Source organism: Branchiostoma lanceolatum, chromosome 17 (assembly GCF_035083965.1).
Source record: "Branchiostoma lanceolatum isolate klBraLanc5 chromosome 17, klBraLanc5.hap2, whole genome shotgun sequence".
Lineage (NCBI taxonomy): Eukaryota > Metazoa > Chordata > Leptocardii > Amphioxiformes > Branchiostomatidae > Branchiostoma > Branchiostoma lanceolatum.
Genome location: NC_089738.1, coordinates 4,403,326 through 4,430,383, shown reverse-complemented (window position 1 = coordinate 4,430,383; position 27,058 = coordinate 4,403,326). Strand labels below are relative to the sequence as shown.

The following is a 27,058-nucleotide window of genomic DNA, read 5'->3' as shown; positions in this document are numbered from 1 at the left end:
CAGTCGTAGAGTGTGTTTTTACAGCGAGGGGTTGCTAGCCCTTCCCCTTTAATGTGCTCAAGGTACTTCTTTGAACACGGAATCCCCATTTTACGTCCCTTCCAAAAGACAGTGCAGCCCCAACCGAGATGTCCTGACCCCAGGACTTGAACCGGGATCTCCAAGTTACCAACTAATTTGAACCAGGAACTCAACTTTTATTGTTTATCGTATTATGTACCTTCTTGTTGTGCAAAATGAATAAACAAACAGACTAACAACAGTAACTGTAAGACTACTACAAGTTGAGCTACAGGGACATGTCTGTGGTAGGACATCACCAGATAGTTTCTCCTTAAAACTCCAGCAGTTGTATATATTTCATCAGACTGAGTTAGTTTTTAGTGTAGACTCAATCCAGTCACATGCTTACACTACCAAAAATGATTTTTCTTGTTTTTTCTAGTTCTCTTGTTTTTACTTAATTCGTGGACAAATTTTCTTGAATGAAGAACTTCCATGAAAATGATAAGAATAAATAAGAAAAGCACAAGAGACCATTCCAAGAATCTTGTCTTGTAAATTCTCACAACAAGAAACATTTTCTTATTTTTCTTACATAAAGAAATAATTTCTATAAAGGATTTTCTCTCATAAGAATTTTCTAGAAATTGAAGTTAAAAGTTCTTGTTTTTCTTGTATGGAGAATCTATTTCTTGCCATGTATAAGAAAATACAATAATTATTCTCTCCCCTATCTTCTTCTTCTGGTAGTAAGAAAAAACAAGAATTCAAAATTATGAAAACAAGAAACAACTAGAATTTTATTCTTGAGTGTTCTTGATTTTTGTATCAAGAAACCTTGAGAAAGAAATTCTTGTTTTTCTTGGGATGTTTAAGAAAATAGAAGAATTTTCTTTTTGCCTTTCTTGAGGTATCCTGCTTAGAAAAACGAGAGTTTTCAAGATATTAAAACTAGAAGACAAAGTTCAAGTCATAACTAGAATAATATTCTTGAATGTTCTTGATTTTCGTATCAAGAACCTTTGAGAAAGAAATTCTTGTTTTTCTTGGGATGTTTAAGAAAATAGAAGAATTTTCTTCTTGCCTTTCTTGAGGAATCCTGCTTTAGAAAATCAAGAATTTTCAAGATATTTAAACTTGAAGACAAAGTTCGAGTCATAACTAGAATTATATTCTTGAATTTTCTTATTTTTCATATCAATAAACTCTGAGCAAGGCAATTCTTGTTTTTCTTGATAATAATACTTGAAGAAATACAAGAAATACTTTGAAATTCTTATTTTAACTTGTATAATATAATGGTTGTTTCCTGGCTAAGATGAGGCTATTGCAAGAAATAGAAGCCAAGTTAAATTTTCTTTAAAAATCTTGATTGTTCTAGCAAATATCTGCATAAAATTTTGACCAATGGCAACACTTGCCATGTGATCTTTTCCTAACTCCTGATTGGTGGAATCGAATCCCACTGGCAGTTGACAGTAGGGCCAAGGCTGTGAGAAGTTCATTCCTTCAAGAGCTGTTCACTTCTAGTTCTATTTGTATTAATTGAAGACTCAAGTCGGTTTCAAAGTCAAAACCCAGGTACAAGAGAACATATACAAGATGGGGATCATGGTCTGAGGCTGCAGCAGATGCCAAATTTTGCACGGAAACACTGGATAGCAGTATGGAAAAGGTAAGTGCCCCCCTCCCCACCCGACTATATGAAAATCTGTTCAACTTTATTTATCATATGAAAAAAAAACTAAGTTAAAGGGCCCCTGGTTGGTTTGATCATCAAAAGCATCAAGCGTTAGAGATAATGATAAGTAAAGCCTCTTTGGGTCCAACTCAAAACATCTTTTTGGCCAACGAATTAATAGATTTTAACCAAAAAGCGATCCGCACACATCGGAAGATTACATTCCACCGCTGAGGGGTGGACTAATTTAATTGTATTGTTTCTGGAAACATATATAAGGATATGTTAAAGAATGATAAAACATATGATGTGCTTTGTGAAGAAATCATTTCAATTGGAACTTTTCACATCTAGAAGCTGGAAGTTAGTTAGCTCAACTCAGAAAGTAAAAATTAATGACATAGTCTTCATATTTTTCCCCAGATGTTGGAAGATCATTTGAATGCCAATGGGAATGCCAAGTCAACAGAAATGGGCTTGAACAAGTTGAAGGGTTTGGTTTCCGTAGTCGAAGATCATCATCCAAGTCAGATGAGGCTGCTCTATACCACCTTCCAAGACGATAAAGAATTATATATTATGAGATATATCATATGTAATAGATCATATAGCATGTTAATTACATAGCAGTTTGTAATTTTTATGTTCTTTCAGTTTCAGAAGGCTTTGTATCAAAATTAGTTTTGGTATTTGTACAACAATACATGAATTGTATAATTATATATTATTATTATACCTATTATTTTTGAAAAAATACACTGTAAAGCTTTGCCAATGTCATTTTTTTTTATACCATAGTCCACAATTTACAGAAATATTAAGCCATCAACATGTCATTTTAACTGTAGCTCTTGGAGTGAGATTCTTCTTGTAAGAACATCAGTCTTATATTATAAGAGTAAGAAAACATTTCTAGGTAGCAAGAATTGTGTTCTTGAAGTAAGAAAAGTATTCTTGTTGTAAGAAGATTAATCTTAGAAGTCAGCTAACATTTCTTGACAGCAAGAATTGTGCTCTTGGTGTAAGAAAAGTATTCTTAGTGTAAGAATATTAATCTTAAAAGTAACAAAAATTCTTGGCAGCAAGAATTGTGCTCTTGATATAAGAAAAGTATTCTTGTTGTAAGAAGATTAATCTTAGAAGTAAGCAAACATTTCTTGACAGCAAGAATTGTGCTCTTGATGTAAGAAAAGTATCCTTGGTGTAAGAATATTAATCTTAGAAGTAAGAAAAAAATTCTTGGCAGCAAGAATTGTGCTCTTGATATAAGAAAAATATTCTTGTTGTAAGAAAATCAATCATAGAAGTAAGAATACATTTCTTGGTAGCAAGAATTCTGCTCTTGATATAAGAGAAGTATTCTTGGAGTAAGAAGATTAATCGATTAATCTTAGAAGTAAGCAAACATTTCTTGACAGCAAGAATTGTGCTCTTGATATAAGAAAAATATTCTTGGTGTAAGAATGTTAATCTTAAAAGTAAGCAAACATTTCTTGGTAGCAAGAATTGTGCTCTTGATGTAAGAAGATTAATCTTAGAAGTAAGAAAACATTTCTTGGCAATAAACAATCTTTGCTCTTGATGTAAGAAAAGTGTGCTTATTGTAAGAAGATCAATCTTAGAAGTAAGAAAGCATTTTCTAGGCAGCAAGAATTATGTTCTTGAGGTGAGAAAAAATATTCTTTGTTTAAGAAGATCAGCTCTAGAAGTAAGAAAGTATTTATAGGCGATAAAAATTTTTGCCCCTGAAGCGAGAAAAGGATTCTTGATGTAAGAAAACATTTCTCAGAAATAAGCATGTTTGGTCTTGAAGTGAGGAAAATATTCTTAGTGTAAGAACCTAAATCTTGAAAATAAGAAAGCAGTTCTAGGTCTTGAGAAGAGAAATGCATTCTTGTTATAAGAATATAAAACTTAAAGGGAAGAAAACGTTTCTTGGCAGTAAGAATTTTGGTCTTGAGATAAGAAAAAAAGTCTTGGTGTAAGAACCTAAATCTTAGAAATAAGAAAGTAGTTCTTGCTATCAAGAATTTTGGTCTTAAGAAGAGAAATGCATTCTTAGTACAAGAACCTCAGATCCAGGTGTCTGAATCAAGAATATACATAGAAAAAAAATCTTACTGCAAGAATTACTTTCCGGCAGTAACCAAGGTCATTTTTATAAGAAAGATTATCTTACTACAAGAAAAAGTTCAGTAAGTAAAAAATTGCTTAATTCGTGGACAAAACCTTTTTTCTTGAATACAGAAAAATTTGCTTGCATAAAGTAATATTTTTCTGTATGTAAGAAAAAACTAGAATACAAGAAATTGCATTTTTGGTAGTGTAAGGGAATATGCTTCTGCTCCTGAGGCATAGCCAAAAACAACCACTGGATGCTGTATGGGAACTAGCCAAGTGCCCGCCATAAATTAGTAGAATTGTCAGAAAATGAAATTTTCAAGACCTGAATGGGCAGTTGCCAGGTCAAATGAAAACAATTTCGGCTCTTAAGATATCACTAAATAATTCATCATTAATTAGAAGTTACAGATGCACTCAAATGGAGGACAAACAAGGTTACAATTGGTTTATGAGGAGAAATGATTGCAAAGTATCTAATGTCTAATTTGATTGATCTAATTAGTTTGGATGGAACCTTGAAGTTTTCCCATGTCTGAAGAATTTCTCAGAAACACAGAGTTTCTCCTTATAGAAAGTCAGCTGCTTGTTTTAGTTTAGTTAATAATTCCATACCACTTAAAAATGTTCCAACATTTAATGTCTGGAATGCTAAGCGGACATTTCTGTAACTGACCTAGAGAATGGAAGGTTGTAGAAAATATGTCATTAAGTAGTGATAAAGTAGTAAAATAGTAATTGCTCCTACAAATGTAATGACAAAATTTATGTATATGTAAGAAGTTAAGGGCCAATGCAGAAGGTATGACTAAATGCAGAAAAGGACAAGACCACAGTTTTAAACTTATCTCCACCCATATCTTGATATTTCTTTTCATTTAATTTTTGACCCCATATCCTATTTCCCTTGGAACAGCCCATCCTGTTCCTTTTTTTTTTTTTTTTTCAACATTCCCCAAAACTCGAAAGGTCATGACAAGACAGCTTAAAAATGGGTGGATTTTAACAGAACTTTTCTTGCAACACCTTCCAGCAGATGAATGATTCGGAGGATGATGTTGTTCCGGAAGAAATTGCTCCTCCAACCCTCAAGAGAGTAAGGCACTTTCTCCAATACGGACTAAAAAGACGTACTTCTGGTGCTTTTTCTAAAGGTTTCCATCACTGCATGGCTTTGATCAGTTGGTGATTGACATCTGGTGGCAGGCTCGGCTTATAGTGGGAGGAGCACCACACGGCAGCATTTCTGCATCACTCTTGACCACAGGGGCTCAAAATGGTCTCACATAGCTGTTCTAGCATGAAATAGTCTCTCATAGCTGTTCTGGCATTAACTGGTCAGACATAGCTGTTCTGGCATAACACAATTTTACAGAGCTACTCCGGCTCAAAATGGTCTCACATTCACTGTTCTGGCACAAAATGGTTGTTTTGGCATGAAATGGTCTCACATAGCTGTTCTGGCACCACATAATCTCACAGAGCTATTCTGGCCCAAATGGTCTCACATAGCTGTTCTGGCATAAACTGATCTCACATTATGATAACTGTTCTGGCACAACACAATCTCAAAGAGCTATTCTGGCCCAAAATGGTCTCACATAGCTGTTCTGGCGTCAAACTGTCTCTCGTAGTTGTTTTGGCACATACCAGCAACATTACACAACATAATTTTTGTTTCCTTAGCTATTTGACCTCTGTTTTCTCTTTTAATCTTGCAGTCTCATTGTTTCATATCTGAAGCATTGTACGACTCAGTGAAGTAAGGAAAATAGAGAACTATGTGATACATTTTGAGTCCCAATAGATTCACAATAACCACCCAAGGCTGCTTTAACCCATATGACACATGTGTGTTAAGTGTCCACGTTACTTAAACTAATGATCTATTTTGCAAAAAGTGTGTCTGGTATGGTAATGCCAATCAATTTTGTAACTTAGCATTAAAAAAAATCTTATTTGATTTTTAAAAATGCAAAGTCGACAGTGTAAAAACATAACACTACATGTGCTTTAGATTAAGATTGGTGTTGCCATATTCGAAAATCTAACTCAGTCTGTTCCTGCTGAATTCTGCTGAGAGCGTCACAACTCATGATGCATGGATAAGCCCATAGGGACAGCTAAGAAGGACCTTAAGTGTATTTGTAAGGTTATTTCCAAGATTCCATCAACTTAACATGAGGATTTTTAATGATTAATGATCCTGAAATTCGATGCTGTGCAATTCTTCTTAATAGTCTGTCTCTAATAATTATACTAAAATCACTTGATATTTCATAAGCACTACATCTCAGCAGTTATCACACCTCACAACCACCATTATCCTGGTAGAAATGTTATGTTTTGTCATTCATATCGCTCATGGCTGTGTTCTTTGATGCTCTGTTTTTTATAGATCTTTAAACCAAGGGAACAGCTGATGTCTCGGGCCAACAGTCTGAAGAAAGCCGTCAGGTCTATCATAGAGCACACAGAGAGAGGTGAGTCTGATACATATAGAATGCAACACGGCTGAGACCGAGGGTGATGCGGAATACACCGTGTTGTATTTTATTTATGTCATCCGAGAAAACACACATTTCAATGCGAAATCGAGAAAATTTGAGAAGAAGTCGAGAAAATTTGGTGTCCTTGAACAAAAAATTGTAACAGCTGGAATCCTAATGTCCAAATCCAGCCCTTGGGGCACTCAAAATGCATCCGAAATATTCTATGGAAACCCAATGTGATGAAAGTAAAAAACTGTCACTGTGATAACCCAAGTTATCACCCGGTCCGGACCACCTGTGTCAAACATTTTCTCAGCCCAGGTATGACATGAATTGTTAGTATCTTTAGAGCTATATAAATGTTACATGGTGTTAGGGGGCAAGAAGGTTACAGTACAGTTGATACAATCATGTACATTGTAAATGTGGAGGCCTGCAGAAGTATCTAATATGTGTAAGTCCATACCTATACACAGTCATTGTACACAATGTCATGTATTTAGTTTGAAGTCAGGCCTGAACACAGGGAGAGCACTATACAAATGCAATTGTCAGACGAAATATCAGATTTTGGACATTTGCAATGATAACAGGACAACTATCATATGATGACAAAGAGGTCTTGCTTTTCTTCTATTCCACAGCTGTTGATGAACAGAATGCCCAAACAAAAGAGCACAAAGAGGAAGAAGAGGCAGCGTCCGGCCAGCCCCCCTCCCTACCCACCCCATCTGCTGCTACCGCTCCCACTAAACCACCTTTCGTCTTCACCATGGCAACCAGCGAGCCCTCCAGCCCGCTCGCACCCTTAGCAACCATGGAGAACTCCTCTCCTGAGTCAACGGAAGAGGTGCCTGTTACCGGGGCAACCAGTGTCCAATCAGCATCATCCGTCGCATTTTCCACAAGTGAAGGTAAGAGGTCATGTTTTCTTGGATTTTAGACATCGTGCTATTTACATATTAGGCAATGTTGTTTTGATTATATGGATGACATCCACATGTGCATCAAGTTTTGTCTGTTTCCAAAAAATAAACAAAAAGTTACCGACCATACTGTAAATTGTAAAAAGCAGCTGCAAAATGAGAAAATACATGCTGTAACATTGTAAAGAAATATTTCTGAAAACGTATACTAATGTCATAGAATGACAAAGTCAATTCAAAAGTCAGAAGAATTTTTGAAAGAACAGACATGAAACCTCTATGTTTCGGTATACCATACCTTGTACAGTCAAACCTGTATTAGCGGTCACCTTTGCATAGCGGCCACCTGCCCATAGTGGTCACTTTTTGTCGGTCCCTTGGATTTTTCCCATTGACATAAGCATTAAGAATTAGGCTATAGCGGTCACCTGTCCAACGCGGTCGCGGCCACACGATTTTCGGTCCCGCGGGTCTGGAAACACTGCCGATAACGGTCACGGCGCATGGTCGCCGCAAGATTCGGGAGCCTTCTTTCAAATCCCCGCGGAAAAAAATGTCATTATAGCTGCAGTGTTACCCATGCAAATGTTGTACATGGTTTTATTTTGCTCCTGGTGTTGGTTTTGAATTTCCAAAACCGCTAAGACGCCAGAAATAAGAGCCTCTTGGTGCGCGGTCCTAGCGGGACGCTTTGCTTACTTGGGTTACTTCACTCAAGTAGTACCATGGGGGAGCAGTTTGTTAAAAAAAAGACAGACGCCTTTTATCCTCTAAAAAAAGGTTCTAACGCCATCCATTCTTTGCATACTCTGTTCTCTTTATTCAAAGAACTTCCTTGACGAAATAATTTTACATTTTGTACTATCTGATGTAGAGTAAAATCATAACTCACAAATGCAGCTGCACCCACATTACAGTAGACTATCCCATGACCCTATGACCTCAAGCGCCATCTTGCAGCTGTTGTTTTTCCTCCCGGCAAGGAATCCGACCCAAACAGGCTGATTTTACCGTGAAATTCCGATGTCGCCCCGCAATTGAAAATGACACGGTTGTCTTTGGCAACATTTTGGTCGCATGTGCTCCGGATTGGGGGCGGATCGATGGATCGACTTGGACTTAAATTTGCTTGTGGAAAAATCCGGACCTACCGAAAGCAGTCATCTTGAGCCGATGGTCGTCTTGTGAAGTGGTCGGTAGACCAAGTTTGACTGTACATGCATGTGAATAAATGTTTCTCAGTGGGTACAGAAAACATGTGCCACTTATTGCTCGTAATCAATCAACTGTTTCTATAGAGCGGCCACCTGTCCATAGCGGTCGATTTTGGCCAGTCCCTTGAGTGACCGCTATAGGCAGGTTTGACTGTATGTTTAGTTTTTTCATCCTTGCTGACCACATGCTTTTCATAATAAAGGCAACTTTTCTTTAGGCCAAACTTTTTTATTTGCACGCTCGCATCAGTTTTGGAATTTGCAGAGTATGTCATCAACAAATCCACATGGCCTTTGTTTATAGTCATGATAATGACTGGGACGTATGGAGACATCTTGTCTGGCTTTAGGTGTTGCTAATGGAGTGTATTTAATTTAACAGAACATGGTTCTAGAACCCGTCATCATTGACCTGAGGAAGATGACAAATAGTAATACCAAAATGCCGGCTGTTGTATATTATGTGGTTGTGAATAGAGAGCTTTGTTTTCAGAATAGAGAGAGGCAGACCCTTGTATGTTGAGCTAGTATAAGTACTAAGTCTTTCTGAATCAAGGTTGAACTGTAATGGCCAACACAAAAATTGGACTTACCCAAGTTTTTGGCTGTCCAACTCCAGTTTTTGTCCAACTTTTGTACTGGCAATTACAGTTCAACCTTGATTGAGAATGACTTCTACCAACACAGATGAACTTTTAAGAGAAGCACTAAGTCTTGTGCTGTTATTAAGTCATTTGCCAACCTGATGAAATTATTCAACGATCTCTCTCCTGTAGGCTCTGAGGAAGCCCGTGAGCGTAGTGACACAGTGTGCAGTCTGCGCAGCCCTCCCCCGCCCCGGTACCCCTACTACTCAGGTTACACAGGCTTACGGGGCAGGTTACAGGTGTCAGGTAAGGAATATATCATCACTGGCAGTGTAAGGCCGGGATGTCAGACAACTCGGACCATTACCAACTCGGCCCAGTCAACTCAGACCATCGTCCTGGTCAACTCGGCCCAAAACTGGAGACAGCAATTTAGGCACAAAGACACACATACGATATCCAAACAAATTGAACTTTATTAATTAAACTCCGGCGGTATCACTACCCAGGGGCTCGAAAACCTCAAACTATTATTAAAAGATTTCTTCAGCTGTAGAATTAACTTTTGGTCGCCCCCCTGTATACTGTACACTGCATAATCATGCATTGTTGCACTGTGAGTTTTCCAAAATTTAAGGAAAGATTGAAATTGTCTAAATTGCTGCCAAATTAAATCATAAGGCATTGGCAGGAACAGAAGACTACAGAATGTCTGATTAAGTTTAAAATGATCTGAAGCAAAAGCGATACTAATAAACTAAAACAGTGACTTCAAACAGGTTTTGTATACTTACATGAACCTTGAACCTTGAACGAGGACATTTGTACATGTATACTAAATTGCTAATACCAGTAACCTTCAGCTCTTTTGTTCCTGTTACAGATAAGGAAGCTCTTGCCCAAGAGAGAAGAGTCAGTAAAGGCAGCACCTTGAGTCAAGGCATGCCGGACACCTCCAAGTCACTGCAGAACATCGACAGGGCCACCAACAGACAAGCAGTGACACAACTTCCAGGTACAAAAGTTCTACGGGCTCACTCATTAATCAAATTACAGTGTCTTTCTACTCATACAGGCATGTGTTTAGAACTTAGCAGAAAGCAATTTGTCAGCAAAGAGTGATCTAATTATTATAATGACTATCTACAGTACATGTATCATAGAATTGACTGACAGCTATACCTAACTATAATTTTTTTCATTCGGTCAAATGAACAAAACATGACAAAACATAATATTATGCACAGATCCAATTTTACATGCTGCATAATTCAGATGGTGCCTTTTTCTCATATTTTTGTTTGATTGTTTTTCATAACCGCTTCCTCTTTAGGCGTAACGTTGGGTAACATAAATTCGGGATTTTTCCGATAATGATTGACTGAAATCAATCTAGCAGAACAATAAACCATCCTTTTTTTCTATTATTCTGTCAGTATCATGTACTATCTTTGCACTAATCATATATATGGTAGATTTTGTCTCTAGTCGTGCTGACACCATAATATTTCAACTTGAAACTACCGTCCGCCGCACGCACAATGACGGTGCTGTCGGACAGGGGTGAACATTAATTCGGGAGAGAAGATTCGTCTTGAATATCTTACCGCTAATTACATTTTATACAGCAGCTATTCGTTCCATCCTTGGCTTGAGGAGAGTGCTATGGATATAGACGTGTCCAAGTAAAAAAATACACGAAAAAACGGCCGTACCGCACACATCAGGCCTACGGGAACAACCCGTGTGTTGAGTCGGTAGCTATAAAACGTCAAAGTCGACATCCACCGTCATGGCAACGTGTACATTATTCATGGCAAGTTAGCCGGATGCCGTAGCATTGATAATACTACTATGTCCATGTATTCCTTGTTGTGTTAGGAGCAAACTTTGAGGAAAATATCGTCCTCAGTCCACAATCACACGCAACAATTAGACAAAAAGTGTTCCTCACAAACCTTTGTCGTCTGCTTGACAACAGGATTCTGGGTAATGATATGGCGGCGGGAAAATACACATGCCGTAGGTTGTAGCAACAAAGAGGGGTTTTGATGATTGATCACACTTAGAGTCCAATTGCAGGTCAGCAATTTTAAGAAAATAAGTTGTCTTGTAAATGATTGTGTTTAGCAGGAAGCGGATGTGACATTTGTCTTATAAACCAGCCGACAACGATGTACATGTAGTGTGATTCTCCCACATAGCCCTCAGACTGTTCCAATAAGGGACGGAGAGTTTTTGTCCTCGTCGCCTTCTAATGCATGCTTATCGAAGCTTTTCAGACAGTGTTCTGAATACGTTAGTCTGTCAAGTTTGCATTTCTAGCGGTATTACTGATGTTGCATCTAGCACATATCTCTAAATACCCCGTTTTCGAAAAATCCCGAATTTAAGTACCCCACGAATTTATGTTACCCAACGTTACAGTACAGTAGGCACAAGTTGAGTAAGGTTTGATCCACTCACACTGGGAAGGATCCCTACTCTTTTCAATAAGTGTGGTCCAGGTGGGATTTTTAACGTGCTCAATGTGTGGCTCTCCTCAAACATATTCAGGCTTATTTCAAACCCTGACAGAATTTTAGCTTAAAACTTCATCTGTGTTGGTAGAAGTCATTCTGGAACAAATTTGAACTGTATTTTCCAACACAAAAACTGGACTTACCCAAATTTTCGACTGTGCACTGCTCTGGTCTTTGTCAAGGAATGAGCAATCCACCGCTGAGATGACGTCATGTTATGCAAATAGAACATGTGACTCGGTGAGCAGTGGATCATACATGTATGTTGCAGAAAGTTTGTTCTTGACGGGACATGTTTGTTCCATGTTGTCCAGGTATCCGCAGCTCCATTGCCAGTAGTATAGCAGGTGGCTGCCTGGTGAGTAAGGTGCTGCTGGCTAATGCAGACGCCCTGTGTGCTGCAGCCTCCCCCCTCATGGACCCAGAGACTGCCTCCTTGTAAGTACACACAGGCATTGTGATAATTTCTGCATACAATTTTATTTTTGGCAACAGCCCAGGAGCAAAGACACTTTTTTTGGCAACTCCTCAGGAGCAAAGGCATTTTTCTGCTTCTGCCTGAAGGCACCTAATAGTATGTGCATACAGTTATTATTATCATGATTCATAATAGTATTTTTGGTGACATCTCAGGGGCAAAAGTACTAGTATTTTTCTTGTATTGAAAGGCAGCTTTATGCATGCTGTTTCTGTAGCATTTTTGGCAACACCTCAGGGGTGAAGCTATTTTTATTTCATTTGTAGGCACCTTTATGAGTAGCGATACATGTATGTCATTTAATCTTATTACTAAAAGTGAAGGTGTCTCGCACTCTCCTGACATTTTTTCCGGAGCAGCCACTTAATAAGCACATAGGAAAGCTCGCATAGAAGTGAGATTAATCTAATTTTCTCGTGCAACCGTCAGCCTGCTAAGTTAGCCATTTGGCACCAAATCTGTATTCTTTTTTGTGGTAAGGTAGCAGTGAAATGGTTAAGTTATCCTCTTACACCCAAAAGCTCCTTTTTTTTCTGATGTGTAGGCTTGAGTGTCCTTGCTCGCTTTTCGTCAAAAGAAGTGCCTTGTTAGCATGACAAATGTGAAATAACAGCAGTCAAAACCATAAAACAGGGTGTCCCTGTGGTGTATTGGTCTGCGCTTCTGTCACTTAATTACCACATCTGGTTCAAATTACTTGGAACCAGAAGGCCCGAGTTTGTGCCCGGGTAGGACACCTCTGGACAAGAGGCGCATTGAGTCATACCAATTGAAAGTACTATAAAAATGATAGACATACTTCTGAAACAGAATGGAAATTAAACACACTCCACTGCCAGTGAACTAACCCCCTGCTGCAGTGATTGCACCAAATTGTGGCCTAGGGCTATGAAACGGAGATGGGCACCGCCCTATACACCCTATGGTGTGGAAGGATTTTAACTAACTTTTAACTAACTAAAACCATAAAACAAAGCTTTGAGCACTGACACACAAGCTTAAACACGGAGTCCATGCATGACCCATGACAAATCAACTTGCCTGCTACCCCAGGCCCTATGTCCTCCACAGGGAGGGGTACAGGGAAAAGTGCGTCATGAACAACTACTTCGGGATCGGCCTGGACGCCAAGATCACCCTGGAGTTCCACAACAAGCGGGAAGAGCATCCCGTGAAGTTCCGCAGCCGTACGCGCAACTTCATGTGGTACGGAATGCTGGGAGGACGGGAGATCCTACAGAGAACCTACAGGAACCTGGAACAGAGGATACAGCTGGAGGTGCTCATAGAAACATACTCTTATTACAGCTTATTATTCTAGATGGCTGTTACTGTAAAATAATGATGCAGAACTATTTGCAGTGGTTTTATTTTTTGCCCCCCTACCCTCTTGTCTACCAATAGTATTGCCTCAAACGCGAACTTACAAACACATTTTCTCCCTATAGCGAAATTAAAACCACGCGAAGTTAAATGCATCACAGTATTTGGGGGGGGGGGGTCTGTATTAAACAGATAGACTTCATGAGACCATAGTATCCATAGTATTCTAGCAGTGAAGATGATGATGATGATAGTATCTTGTTAAAAAGAATAGTACAATCATTATGAGATTCTGTTTTGATTATCAACGGGAAAATTACCTATTTTTAACCATATCCTTACATCTCTGTTATTCCTTACAGTGTGATGGACAAAGAATCCCTCTGCCCAGTCTACAGGGCATTGTAGTTCTAAACATACCCAGGTAGGTATATATTCAACTTCCTGTTGTTAAATATTAGAAATAGTCGATTGTTATGTATCTACAAATTGCCATACATTGTGGCCGTTACAATTGTTGCGCATTAAAGTTCTTCTTCTTCTTTATATTACAGTTTTTGAAACAGCTTTTTGTAAGCCTGAATGCATGTTGACACAATTTTATTGATATTGTAGATGCATTCAAAAGGCACTGTTGGCCCTGCCCAGTCTCCTTTTTGCATATTTCCATAACGGGGGTTGCCCTAACTTAGGACGCGCCCTAACTTAGGACGGATTTTTTAGTGATCTTGTTATGCATAAGTACGCCGTGTTTGTGTCCACTGACTATGCTCATAAGGAAGATAGATAAACCAAGTCCATGCACATAATTTTTATTTGCATTCAAAAATATGTGTACATATTCATTTCTTGTTTTGTCGAGAATAGTATTTTGACAATAATGATGGCAACGCTGAATAGAGGGTCACTGCGTAGCTAGACGGCCCGACACCTGAATATAGGACCTGTGCCAAGCAGATATACAACTATCATACACATAAGAAATATAACTTCATAAAACACAATAATTGGGTCTTTATGTGTTTGTTGAGAAGAAAACCGACCAAAGAAAACAACGTAGACATCGCTGCCGTCTGGCAACGTTGTTTTCCCGCCATTTTTTGGGGCCGCGATGGTGGCGGACGGCGATTCAACGCACAGCTTTGTAACGCTCTAACATGTGATTGGTACCGTCTATGAAAAGGAAACTGAATACAGATATGGCGAAGATATTTCCCAATAAGTAGACGGAGTATTGTTGATGTAAGCGGTGTCTTTTTTTCGTAATGATTTTGTAAGTCGGGTCGCATGCAAGACGTACGTCGGGCCGCGCGCAAAGTGCGTAGTAGCCTATTTCCCGCCAAAACATGAGCTGGGATGCGCTAGATATAGCCCTTCTCACATGACGTTAGAAGTGTCAAAATTTTCCGGTCAAAAGAAAGCTAGAATATAGCAGACTTCAAGCCTTATTTACATTTCCCTAACTTCATCACCAACTTCCGAAGAGAGCAAAATTACCAAAGCGAACTAAGTTAGGCACACTATCTGGCGTAGCACTAAATCAGAAGGTACATTCGTGAAAACGTCTCACAGCGTTTGCCGCTTGTAACTCGGAGCGTGAAGGGCCCATGAACAGTATGAATACATTTTTTGTCCATGTATGTTCTTTAGATGAATGTGTTCAAAATCCATTCATTAAAACATGACCATTCTCTGGCAACCAGCAATGGAGCGCCATGAGTTTGAGCGCGTAAAAAAATGTCCTATGTTTGGGCGACTCCCGTTAGATATCCTGTAGTAGTTTCCTGCAAAGAAAGATATTAATATTATTTTTATCTTTAGCCTTCATTTCTAAACTGCTCAATCTCCCCACAGTTTTGGAGGAGGTGCCAACTTCTGGGGAGGGGTGAAGGAAGACGATGTAAGTTCTCTTTGTATATTATGATGGTGCATTGACTTATACTAAATATAGCATCTTTCGCAACAAAGTGCTTCAAAAACTGTATTCTGTAGTCTGTACAGTAACTGTCATTGCCTCACATTAGGGTGGCCACATCTATTTAGTTTCAAGACTTTTATACTTATGCTTTACAAAGCATGATTTTGGAGTCCGACATGATTATGGACTGGAACGATTTAGGACGGAATGACTTTATTTATTTACTAACTTATTATTCATTTATGCTTTGTTGTTTTACTAGACTAAGTACACTTAGTCTAGTATAATGGTTTGCTTCTTCAGGTGACCCCCCCCACTTGGTCTTTTTGAAAAGCGGCCAAAACGGAGGAACTGGCTATCGAGTAGAAATAAAGGCCTTGACTTTTTGCAGAATTTCGTGGCACCGTCGTTTGACGACAAGGTCCTGGAGGTGGTGGCCGTGTTCAGCAGCACGCAGATGGCGTTCTCCCGCGTGATGAACCTTCAGCACCACCGCATCGTGCAGTGTCGCACCATCAAGATCACCATCCAGGGCAGCGAGTCCGTACCGGTTCAGGTGGACGGGGAGGCCTGGATGCAGCCGCCGGGGTACATCCGCATCGTCCACAAGAACCGGGCACAGATGCTGACCAGGGACAGGGTAGGTTAGAAAACTATAATGTACTCAGGATAGCAAAGATACATCCGCATTGTCCACAAGAACCGGGCACAGATGCTGACCAGGGACAGGGTAGGTTATAACATTATTACACACCTATAATGTACTCAGGATAGTATAGATACATGTTCATCCGCATTGTCCACAAGAACCGGGCGCAGATGCTGACCAGGGACAGGGTACGTTATAACATTATTACACGACTATAATGTACCCAGGATAGTAAAGATACATGTTCATCCGCATTGTCCACAAGAACCGGGCGCAGATGCTGACCAGGGACAGGGTACGTTATAACATTATTACACAACTATAATGTACCCAGGATAGTAAAGATACATGTTCATCCGCATTGTCCACAAGAACCGGGCGCAGATGCTGACCAGGGACAGGGTAGGTTATAACATCATTACATGACTATAATGTACTCAGGATAGTAAAGATACATGTTCATTCCGCATTGTACACAAGAACCGCGCACAGATGCTGACCAGGGACAGGGTAGCTTTAAACGTTATTACACGACTATGATGTACTCAGAATAGCAAAGGTACATCCGCATTGTCCACAAGAACCGTGCACAGATGCTTACCAGGGACAGGGTAGGTTATAACATCATTACATGACTATAATGTACCCAGGATAGTAAAGATACATGTTCATCCGCATTGTCCACAAGAACCAGGCACAGATGTTGACCAGGGACAGGGTAGGTTATAACATCATTACATGACTATAATGTACTCAGGATAGTAAAGATACATGTTCATTCCGCATTGTCCACAAGAACCGTGCACAGATGCTGACCAGGGACAGGGTAGGGTATAACATTATTACACGACTATAATGTACCCAGGATAGTAAAGATACATGTTCATCCGCATTGTCCACAAGAACCGTGCACAGATACTGACCAGGGACAGGGTAGGTTATAACATTATTACACGACTATAATGTACCCAGGATAGTAAAGATACATGTTCATCCGCATTGTCCACAAGAACCGGGCACAGATGCTGACCAGGGACAGGGTACTAGGTTAAAACGTTATTACACGACTATGATGTACTCAGAATAGCAAAGGTACATCCGCATTGTCCACAAGAACCGTGCACAGATGCTTACCAGGGATAGGGTAGGTACATTCTTACAGCAACTATAGTCAACACACTCAGGATACTTATTAAAAGTTCTTTGTGCACAGCCAAGACTTATCAATAAGTGTTTATACCTTGCCAACGTTTGGGTGACCATCTGTCACTTTACTCAGGGCAATATATATATATAGTGACTGATTCTACTTTAAACTTCAGGATTTTAGTCTGTACACTTGAAAAAGCTGTAACGCGAAACCGGTCGTGGTACTAGACTGAATAAAAGTCCTACACAGGAACTACGCGGCTTCAGATGTCTTACTGAGGAACGACTGCGGTGTGAAAGATGTCGGTTAGCTTGAGGAATGAATCCACTCTACTATATTCTACTTTAAACTTCAGATATACCTATTAGTAAATATTATAGGACTGGTGCAGCTGCTGTAGATCTGTATGGCCCTGGGGAAGGTGACATACAGTCAACAAAACATCGGCTACAGTGTAGATTGATAACACTAGGATGTGCACAAAGAACTATTAAATAAGTAATCCAGTGTTTTACCAACCTGCTAAATCTATTCACGGATATAGTCAGCTCTGTCCATCTTATCTTTTAGCAAAATGGGCTGACCATTCAGCGCTCGTGAGTGCGACTCGCACACAATATGTATGCGACCAGTTTTTTGAGAATGCGACTAGATTTAAAATCACGGTCGCACGGTGCGACTATCAAAAATTAAGACCTGCACCTAGATAAAAGGTGCAGATCTAAGCGGTAAGCTGAAAAATAAACATTAGGTATTCAAAAGCTACCGCGAAAATCGCCGGTGAATTTTCCATCTTGTTCCCACACCCGTACCCGCGGTACAAAAAATGTCCGTTCCAAGTAGGTATTCCAACGGCGCTACCGCGAAAATCGGCTAACTACCGCATGGCGATCGGTAAATTTTCTACCATCTTCCCACACCCGCGATACAAAAACTATTCGTTTCTACAGGCAAAGTCACCCTTGAAAATAAAGAATATAACTTTCTCTTTCTCGTGATGTGTTTGTTTATCTTGTAAAATGTTTCAAACGCCAGAAATTCACCGATGAAAACGGCGCGGCGTAGCGCGCGCGGCCGTGATTCAAAACATGGCCAATTTCACTTCCGCCTGCGTCTTAGACCGCAGCAGAATGAGCCGATTACGAGCTTTAAATTGGTACCTGGAACAAAGGTAAAATTAATTTTTTGAGCATTAAAATTCGATTGTAACGAACTCTTTGATGATAAAAATTACCATCTTAATTTTTCTTCTTCTTGTTCTTGGTGTCAAAATGACGGCAAGAAACAGGGCTACGTTTTGATGTGATCGACATGTTCATGCACACCGGCGAGGCGGCGCTCCTTTTCCCGATGGAGGTGGCCCGGCCCTGTGATTGGATGGTCGCGCCGCGCGGTCCTGACGCGCGAAATTTGGACTAGATATTTGACTGGGCTGGCACAAACAGATCATTTTTGATACTATTGAGCAAGAATTTCAACGTTAGAATATTAAAGCATTTTTGATAGTTTGTAGACAGAGGGTGGGGGTGAAAAAAAAATGCCAGTAAAAATGTTTTTAGGGGTGAACTTAATGCCAGCAGTGAAGTTTAAAATCATGGAATGGGACTTAATTTGTGTTGGTCATGAAACCAATAGCTAAGTAACAGAGTTATCTATTTATTTATCATTCAAGGATATGTGAATCATTACTTGCCTTGTTCCAAGTAAAAAAATACCATTGTGTATTTTTCAACTTGTTGAACTTGAGGCACCGTGGCCCCCGGATAGGGGCCAGCCGGGGAACCTATGCCCAATTTTTTCGAAAATCTCAATACATCACTCAAGCTTATGTAATTTCTAATGTCATCGCAAATGGTCATGTGAATCATTGCTTGCCTTGTTCCAAGTTGAAAATACCATTGTGTATTTTTTCACTTGTTGAACTTGAGGCACCGTGGCCCCCGGATAGGGGCCAGCCGGGGAACCTATGCCCAATTTTTCTAAAATCCCTCTACACAGATATCATTCTTCCCCAAGAACTAACTAGATTATATACCACACATTGCCAGTTGTTCTGCACCATCAATGTAGGCTTTATATTTTATGATCTATTCAAATACTTTATTCCAGGTTGTTAACATTGATTGATAGGAGTATTACTTGGTATGGCCAAGACTTTTCTTGTTCTTCCAACTTTTTGTAGTGGTGCTCCTAGATTTTTGCTGGTGCCCCTAACTTTTTTGGGTTAGGGGCACAGTGCTCCTAGACCTAAAAGTTAGTCTGGAGCCCTGCCATTTACAAGTCAATTGTATACAATGTCATGTACAAACCAATGTATACAGTGTACATATATTTTGATTTGCCACTTCTTCCATACACCCTCTGATGTGCTTTATAAACATTTCATTAAAGGAACATCAAAGTAGGTACTAACTATATTGTGTATTAACTTAAGATTATTTTCCTCCCAGCATAGCCTCTATTAGCTTGTCTGGGTTATTTTAACAGTCAGCAGTCCAAGTTGCAGGTACCAACTTAGTCCACTTAAACTTCCACAGGTCAAGATATGTAGTCAAACATATTGTCTGATGTGTTTGATCTTTACCCAGGCCTTTGAGAAGACCCTGATGTCCTGGACAGACAAGCAGAAGTTTGAGAAGATGATCCAGGGCCCCCTCATCAGTAATGAGGAGACAGCTGTGCTGGTGCCGTTTGTCGACGCCTCAGTAGCTCTCATCAGATGGTAAGACTGTCAGATTTATCCTTGCAATTGTAAATGAATACTGTACCAATAACAAAATGCAAGACTTGTGAATACAATTTATTTTCATTTCCCATGTTGCCTTGTCGATTTATACCAGATACATGTACATGTATTATGTCATACCTGGGCCGCGAAAACGTTTTATACGGATGTTCCACATCGTGTGATAATTTACCGTATCACACGGGGTTCTACATTTATCACACAGGCTCTCATAGAATATTTAGAATGTATTTCGAGTGCGCCACTGTCGAAAATTCGAATGCTGGATTTGGTCGTTGGAATTGTGGCTGTTACAATTTTTTTCGAGGACACCAACTTTTCTCAATATCTGCTGCATTTCGCATTGAACTGCATGTTTTCTTGGGTGGGTACAACATAAATAAAATACAACACGTTGCATTCCGCATCACACTCGGTCCTGGCCCTCACGCAGGTCGCATCGCCCGATATTATGGCCCGTGAAAAACGTGAAAAAACATGCTTTGGGATCGAAAAAATTCTGAGATTTCATTAGGATACTAATACCCTATACCTTGTCGTTGTTTTGTGTCCAGTATCAGGGTGCTGCACACCCACCACCGTGACCAGGTTCAGGAGCTGATCCCAGTCTTCATGCAGACCTCCACGAGTGTGGACAAGGTCTACTCTCAGGGCAGGCTGGCAGATGTAAGTCTGAACAATTCTCTTAGAGATTAGAGTTGCTGAAGTAACTTTCATGGGTTGGATACAATTGTAATCATTAAGTCTGTAACTCGCACAAGTTATGTTTGGAAGTGATTGGTCATTATTGATCCTGAAGACGGCGAAAGTGGTCGTTGAAAATTTGATCAGTGTATAGATACATTTGTACCTTAGTGTTGGAAGAAAGGTTAGCATTGTGCATGTACCTTGTCTTAAGCATTATTGCTAATCAAATACAAGTCATAGACTATCAGCAGGTGGCATATGATTGTGATCAAACATGAAGATATACCACATTGTAAATAAGACTTAGTTGTCCTTTTTTACACTTAACAAACACACATGTAGCTAATGGCCTATAGTAGCCAGAGTTGAAGACCAGATTTTCTTTTATGATGATGATTTGTTTTTTATTCAAATTGCATCTAGCCAATACGTAAAACTGTTGCAATAAACATTCAGTTACGACATCAACCGTGGCCAGCTGAAATAGTTCTGTGTTATTATGTAATTCTACAGCTGGTTACTAAGAAGGAGGCGGCAGACATGCTGACGAGCACGGCCTGTCTGTACACGGGCGTGGGGCAGATCATCGGCAACATTGACAACATGGACGAAGACTTGGAGCGCAAGCTGGTTCACGCGCTCAACCTGGTGGATCAGGAGCTGCGACGGGTGGAACAGGTGGGTAGTCCAGTCGTTATCGACCCTGCTTCTGGAACTAAAGGTCGCAAGTTCGAATCCCGGTTGTTGTTGCTGCTCAAACAAAAGAAACCTGCCTGCCTACGTGCACAGGCCAGAAACTGGCCCCTTGCTTTCCAGGTGGATCCTCCAAGAAGTCCTGTCCCTTGCCCAAAACAAACAATAACTTCTATTTGGACTTCACAGAGGTCAAGTTTGGAGTTTGGAGGTCATGGTACTGGAAAGTGTTGCAGTCCTTAGAATGGGACATTAAGCCGTGGTCCGCTGTTCATTGTGCTTGTCGAAAGAGCTATGAGACTTTCCCGATTACACTTTAGATAAAAGTATGGTTCATAGTTTCTGTTTTCTCTGTCACAACAAGTGGACGATTTAAGCTCAACTGTTAGGTTAGACACCCAGGTAATATGATACACCAAATGACAGTTTATGTTACTCAAGCAACTGGCTCCAGTTGCGTGAGTGACTGTTATTTGGTGTTCATTGAGCTAAACAGGTTCAAAATTACCAGTCGCTTTCTTTCACTTCCAGGTGCCCAGTCTAGCAGCCTCGTTGCTGCAGGGTTCTGCGGCGAGTCCCGTGGAGTACGCCTCGCCCCCGGCACCAAGCAGGCCGCAGCACTCCAGATCCGCGGGACATGTGTCCGCTATGTTGAGTGTGCCTGGCGTGCAACCTTCTGATGAGGAGGTAAGTTATAGATCTGGACTTCTTTTTTGGCTACCCCTTAGGGGCGGAGCCTTTAGTACTAGTATAGTGCTACAATTGATTTGGAAATAATTTAGGAATTCCACGAACGCATTCCCTAGGGAATTTGTTTTTGGCCATGCCTTGTTCTTTCTGAATCAAAGTTGAACTGCAAAATGGCAACAAAAACAATGGACTGATCAGCGCCAGTCTTTGTCAAGGAATGAGCAATCCACTGCTTTTGTGACGACACGTTATGCAATGTCAGATAGAATGCGTGACTCAGTGAGCAGTGGATCATTTGTTGCAGAAAGTGTATGGCACCCCCGTCTCTGTTGAGGGATAGTTTTAGAGCTTTTTCTTTCTTTTCTTTTTTTTTCTGTACCTCGTGCTGTGTCTCAGCTCAGCAGCTTGTTAGGGTATTGGCAAGTATCACTCACAAAATCATCTATAAGTGAGGTCTCCAGAACCCGTCCCTTGTTCCGGGATGGAAATTTGTTTATTGAGACGGAAAAAGATTTCACCCTGTCCATGAAAACTCTTCAGGACATTGGTAAAATTAATAAAAGATGTATTTTAGAATGGCAGATTTAACAGCAAAAGTTAACACCACGGGCTCCCGATATTGAAAATTGGAAAAATATTTAAAGCTGGAGACCTAAAGACAGCCCTGGTTTCATTGTCATTGTCATTGTAAAACTGTATGCACTGATTACAAGTACATGTAAGAGTAAAGATGTACATATTGCTTTGAATGGTTAACGATGATATATAGACCTTTGCATGAGTTTTGGGCAGAACAGAAGATGCTGCCAAACTTGTTGGTTGTGCCTACAGCCTGCGAGTAACCAATCTTTACAACAGCTACAATGTATGTGGTACTAGACTGAAAAAAGTTCTAAACAGGAACTATGCGGCTCCAGAAGTGACGTACTGAGGGACGACTGCGGTGTGAAAGATGTCGGTTAGCTTGAGGAATGAGTCCACTCTACTTACATGTATACTGTACAACAGCTATGTGTTAGATGGGTTATGGTTCGCTTGATTGCACGTCTAGCAAAAATGGGTAGAAAACATCTGGAAAAAAATTGTCTCTCTCTTTCTAGTACCAAAGTGATTATGGGACGTCCCCCGTACCCAAGCAACGAACTAAGAGCTCCGGGAAGTTTGGCCTTGTCCGTAAACTCAGGAAGTCTAAAACCAAGGACAAGGAAAGAGAGAAGGAGAGAGAGGAGTCCTCCGTGAAGGAGAGTGTCGGCAGTATGTCTGGTGTTTCTACAAGTAAGCTTGTTTTTGTATCTGTGTTTCTGAATTTACTGCCATATTTAAGCATTTGTCGTATCTGTGTTCCAGAATTTTGTGCTATTTCCAAGCATTTGTCGTATCTGTGTTTCTGAATGTTCTGCTATTTTTAAGCATTTGTCGTATCTGTGTTTCCGAATTTTGTGCTATTTTCAAGCATTTGTCATATCTGTGTTTCTGAATGTTCTGCTATTTTCAAGCATTTGTTGTATCTGTGTTTCTGAATTTTCAGCTATCTTTAACTAAGCATTTGTTGTATCTGTGTTTCTGAATGTTCTGTTATTTTCCAGCATTTGTTGTATCTGTGTTTCTGACTTTTCAGCTAGTAATATGACATAAACTGATGATAAAGTACAACGAAAAATGAGAGGAAAGCTTGCTTATTAATTGTGATTTGCCGTCAGTTAATCAGCAAATACTGCTTGGTTGAGTGAGTAAACTTTGTGTTGTTGCCTGTACCATAGCGAGCATAGTCCAGTGGTTAGCGGCTTCTGGAACTAGAAGCCTTGAGTTCAATTCCGACTATGTCGCTCACCGGACATGCACCCTACTGGAATGGGTTGCAGTCCTCATGACTGTTCAATTTGTGCTCGTCAAGAACAGCTAGAGAAATTTATTCCCCAGTACAATGAACCTGTAAATACCGTACCTGTACATAGCATCTGTATTCTCTGTCACAAGGAGAAGAAGAATTAGCTCTTCAGTGAGCTAAACTCGATGGATATCATTTTTTTCCACCAGACATTCCAGTCTTCCAGTGGGGACCAGAGGAGGTGGGTGGTTGGTTGGAGTCCCTGGCGCTTGGAGAGTACTGCGACAGCTTCATGAAGAACGACATCCGCGGCGCCGAGCTGCTGGCCCTGGAGAGGAGGGACCTCAAGGTACGCTGAATATCAAAATATCTGTTTCATACAGCTGGTATAACCACCCTTCAGCGTAGCACACCAGTTTCTCAGGCATGCAGCAGTGGCTGGTTATATTACGTGGAATGGTGCATCACAACCATCTTTTGCACATTATTAGACACTAGTCGTTGTTAAAAGCTACTTTAAATGCAGAAATGTTCGCGGTGGTTTTATGTTCGCGGTTTTCGCGGTGAACTTTCAGCGCGAACTTAAAACCAACGCAAAAATGTTTGCCCACATATGACTATTTGTTTCAACCGCGATCAAAAAACCCCGCGAACACTCCATTTTCTCCCTAACGCGAAATAAAAACCACGCGAACTTAAGTACATTACAGTTTCTAGTGCATGCGTTTGAGGACAATGTTTGCCACTACTAACTACTATACTACATACATGTAAATGCCTTTACCTTTGCGGGGATTAACTTTCATGGTAGGGACAATAAGAGTGTTCCTTAAACCTTGAACGGGGAAATCTAGCAATGCCAATGGAGAATAATGGGTTCTTCTTCTCCACTCTACCCAGCATCCCTTTTCAAGTTGTTGATGAAGGTTGTGAATTGACGGATTGCTCTCAATTGTTTTAAATTCGCAGTTGAAACAAGGGGTAGGCTGGCAGAAAACAGATCAAACATTTTCATGTGTTTTTTTAGTTCACTTTAAAGAGGTCACCACAAAAAAGTGAACATTAAAAAAGTGGGAAAGTTGCAACGGTTGTTTCATCTAAGTTCTGCCGCTTTAAATTCATCTTTTATTGTTTCCAGGACCTGGGTGTGAGGAAGGTGGGACATGTGAAGAGAATCCTACAGGCTGTCAAGGACCTACAGATCAGATAGTGGCTGACCCGTCTGCTACAAGCACCGCAATATACTCAACATTCCACATCATGGTCTCATGCTGCTGCAACCAGCAGCCTTATGTCTCTGTCCAGTCAGCGGGGACCCCTGTCACCTTGTGCCGGTACTACATGTATACATAACTTGTTGAACATTTCAAGGTTTTTGATGAAGTTACTCATCCTCGGCATTGCGTAACAACGGTTGATGTTGATTTGTCACAAATTCACATGACTACTTCTGACACATTTTATTCAGTGTCATTCTTCAGATTAAAGTTATAGATAAATAAATAAAATAAAGTTACCAAGTCTTTGGCATTCTAGGAGTGAACTTAATTAATAATAAAACAACATATCCTGCTTATACATGTTAAGTGATGCTGCCTTAGTATCAATCCAATGAAATGTGACTGATAGAATTGCATTGTCATCAGTGTCTTTGAGACAACACCCAAAGTTGCATGTTTTTGTACCATTCTTATCATTTCTAGTAATGGTCATTATCGAAAACGATGGACAACCAAGAAGATGTAAGAATAGTTCTCCGGACTTGATTAGCAATATTTGGTACGTCAGTCAAGTCGTGATTGATGAATACATGTTAACTATTAAGTGAACCGTTTTTGAGGTTGCTCCATCAAAAGCTGGCCAGCCTAACTGGTGCTAGTTATAACATACAATTGTACCTGACTCAAAGAAACATATCTAGGTTATTGTGAACGTTTTCCACCAAAAGGATGAGTGTAAAAGTTTCCTCTGTTGTGCCTAGGAAATAGTCAGACAGGTTTTTCCACCCCGAAATCGGACCGGACAGCTGTTTCCGCCAATCGGACCGGACAGCTAATTCCAACAACCCGCCTCTGCCCATGATAACAAATTGAATGTGGAAACAACATTTTTGTATTCTGTGCAAGTCTACTTTGTTGTTACATTGTATACTGTTGTCATTCTTATGGACCTGGCTATTTATTAACAGAAAAGAAAGTTAGTGTATTTTACCTAGTTTTATGGGCAGGCTTTAGACTGGTAAAACAAGAGCCCTGTTTCTGTCATTTTGTCGGTTGTTGACCATACATGTTGGCCTGAGGCTGTTGCAATATTCAAATATAGCGGCCTTCAACGTATGTGTATAGGCAATGGGTTTGTATATCTGAAGTACATACCTGTACACATGTGCTTATTGGTGTGTGTAGTTGAGAAAAAACATTCGAGGTACAATGTACATGTATAGAATCTTGTGAGGCATCGATAGATGTTCGTCTTTTTCCACCATAGGAAACTTTTGATAGAGACAATAATTTTGATGCCTTGCACATTAACACTGTCCCTTAAGAAATAGTTAATGTGTAATATGCTGTGGATATATATTATGTACTATGTACATGTATTGTGATACCATAAAATTCCTATTTACGTACGCACCCCTCCTAATGTACGCACCCCCGATTTGGGGACGATTGCGGGCCTGACTCAGTCAGTTGAAACGTTCAGGGGAAAAACCCTCGTAACGTACGCACCCCCTCTCCAGCATTTCGGTGGATAGTTAAGGGGTTGACATGATCATCCTTCTGATGATGTTTACCGACTTAAAGGGTTACTGAGAAAATGTCTCTGGGTAGAAAATGTCAAAAAATATTATGTATCATTTATTCTTTATTACTGATTGATTGTGTGGTAGCATTCCACACTTCATTTGCATGAAGATGTACCGTACTCTCAAGCTGATATGCGATTTTTACGAGGAAGAACCCCTCCTAACGTACGCACCCCGACTTTGGCATCGGCCTGGAGCACCTGCTTGCGACTTGAAAAGTTTAGAAAGTGCGCACCTAAATAGGGATTTTACGGTATGTATTGAAATATGGACATGTTGATGTTTGATGTAGAGAATGGCACAAAATTCCTAGTTGTGCCTCATGTTACTTCACTAGTGGTAAAAGACTACTTGTTGAATGGCTCATCCCCAAGTATACGGAAGTTTGGATAGAATTCTTTTATATACTATTTTGTAGCTAACTTCATAAAGATTTGTGTTATAAGATGGAGGATGGAAAGAAAGCGAGATAAGTCAGCTTTGGTGTTTTGTACTTTTGTATCAGAAAGCAGCAAAGAATAACAAAAGTTACTGGAGTTCTGAT

General features: G+C 40.1%; 1 protein-coding gene and 1 long non-coding RNA gene across 2 annotated transcripts in view; both read left to right on the top strand.

Annotated features, from left to right (window-relative positions):
• LOC136423699 (diacylglycerol kinase delta-like) overlaps positions 1–26,309 on the top strand; it is a 78,524-nt gene extending 52,215 nt beyond the window's left edge. The window contains exons 16-32 of the mRNA XM_066411979.1: positions 4,839–4,901; positions 6,204–6,288; positions 6,942–7,211; positions 9,214–9,330; positions 9,908–10,039; positions 11,861–11,984; positions 13,096–13,303; positions 13,710–13,771; positions 15,202–15,247; positions 15,657–15,905; positions 19,653–19,786; positions 20,365–20,476; positions 21,011–21,175; positions 21,722–21,877; positions 22,981–23,155; positions 23,918–24,057; positions 24,847–26,309. Coding sequence (XP_066268076.1) covers positions 4,839–4,901; positions 6,204–6,288; positions 6,942–7,211; positions 9,214–9,330; positions 9,908–10,039; positions 11,861–11,984; positions 13,096–13,303; positions 13,710–13,771; positions 15,202–15,247; positions 15,657–15,905; positions 19,653–19,786; positions 20,365–20,476; positions 21,011–21,175; positions 21,722–21,877; positions 22,981–23,155; positions 23,918–24,057; positions 24,847–24,918 — 2,310 coding nt within the window. The 3' untranslated portion in view covers positions 24,919–26,309. The remainder of the gene's footprint in view (positions 1–4,838; positions 4,902–6,203; positions 6,289–6,941; positions 7,212–9,213; positions 9,331–9,907; positions 10,040–11,860; positions 11,985–13,095; positions 13,304–13,709; positions 13,772–15,201; positions 15,248–15,656; positions 15,906–19,652; positions 19,787–20,364; positions 20,477–21,010; positions 21,176–21,721; positions 21,878–22,980; positions 23,156–23,917; positions 24,058–24,846) is intronic.
• On the top strand, positions 416–3,266 carry LOC136423700 (uncharacterized). The gene is made up of 2 exons (XR_010753779.1): positions 416–1,678; positions 2,108–3,266. It is a non-coding gene; the product is annotated as an uncharacterized lncRNA (long non-coding RNA).
• Positions 26,310–27,058: the final 749 nt, after the last annotated feature.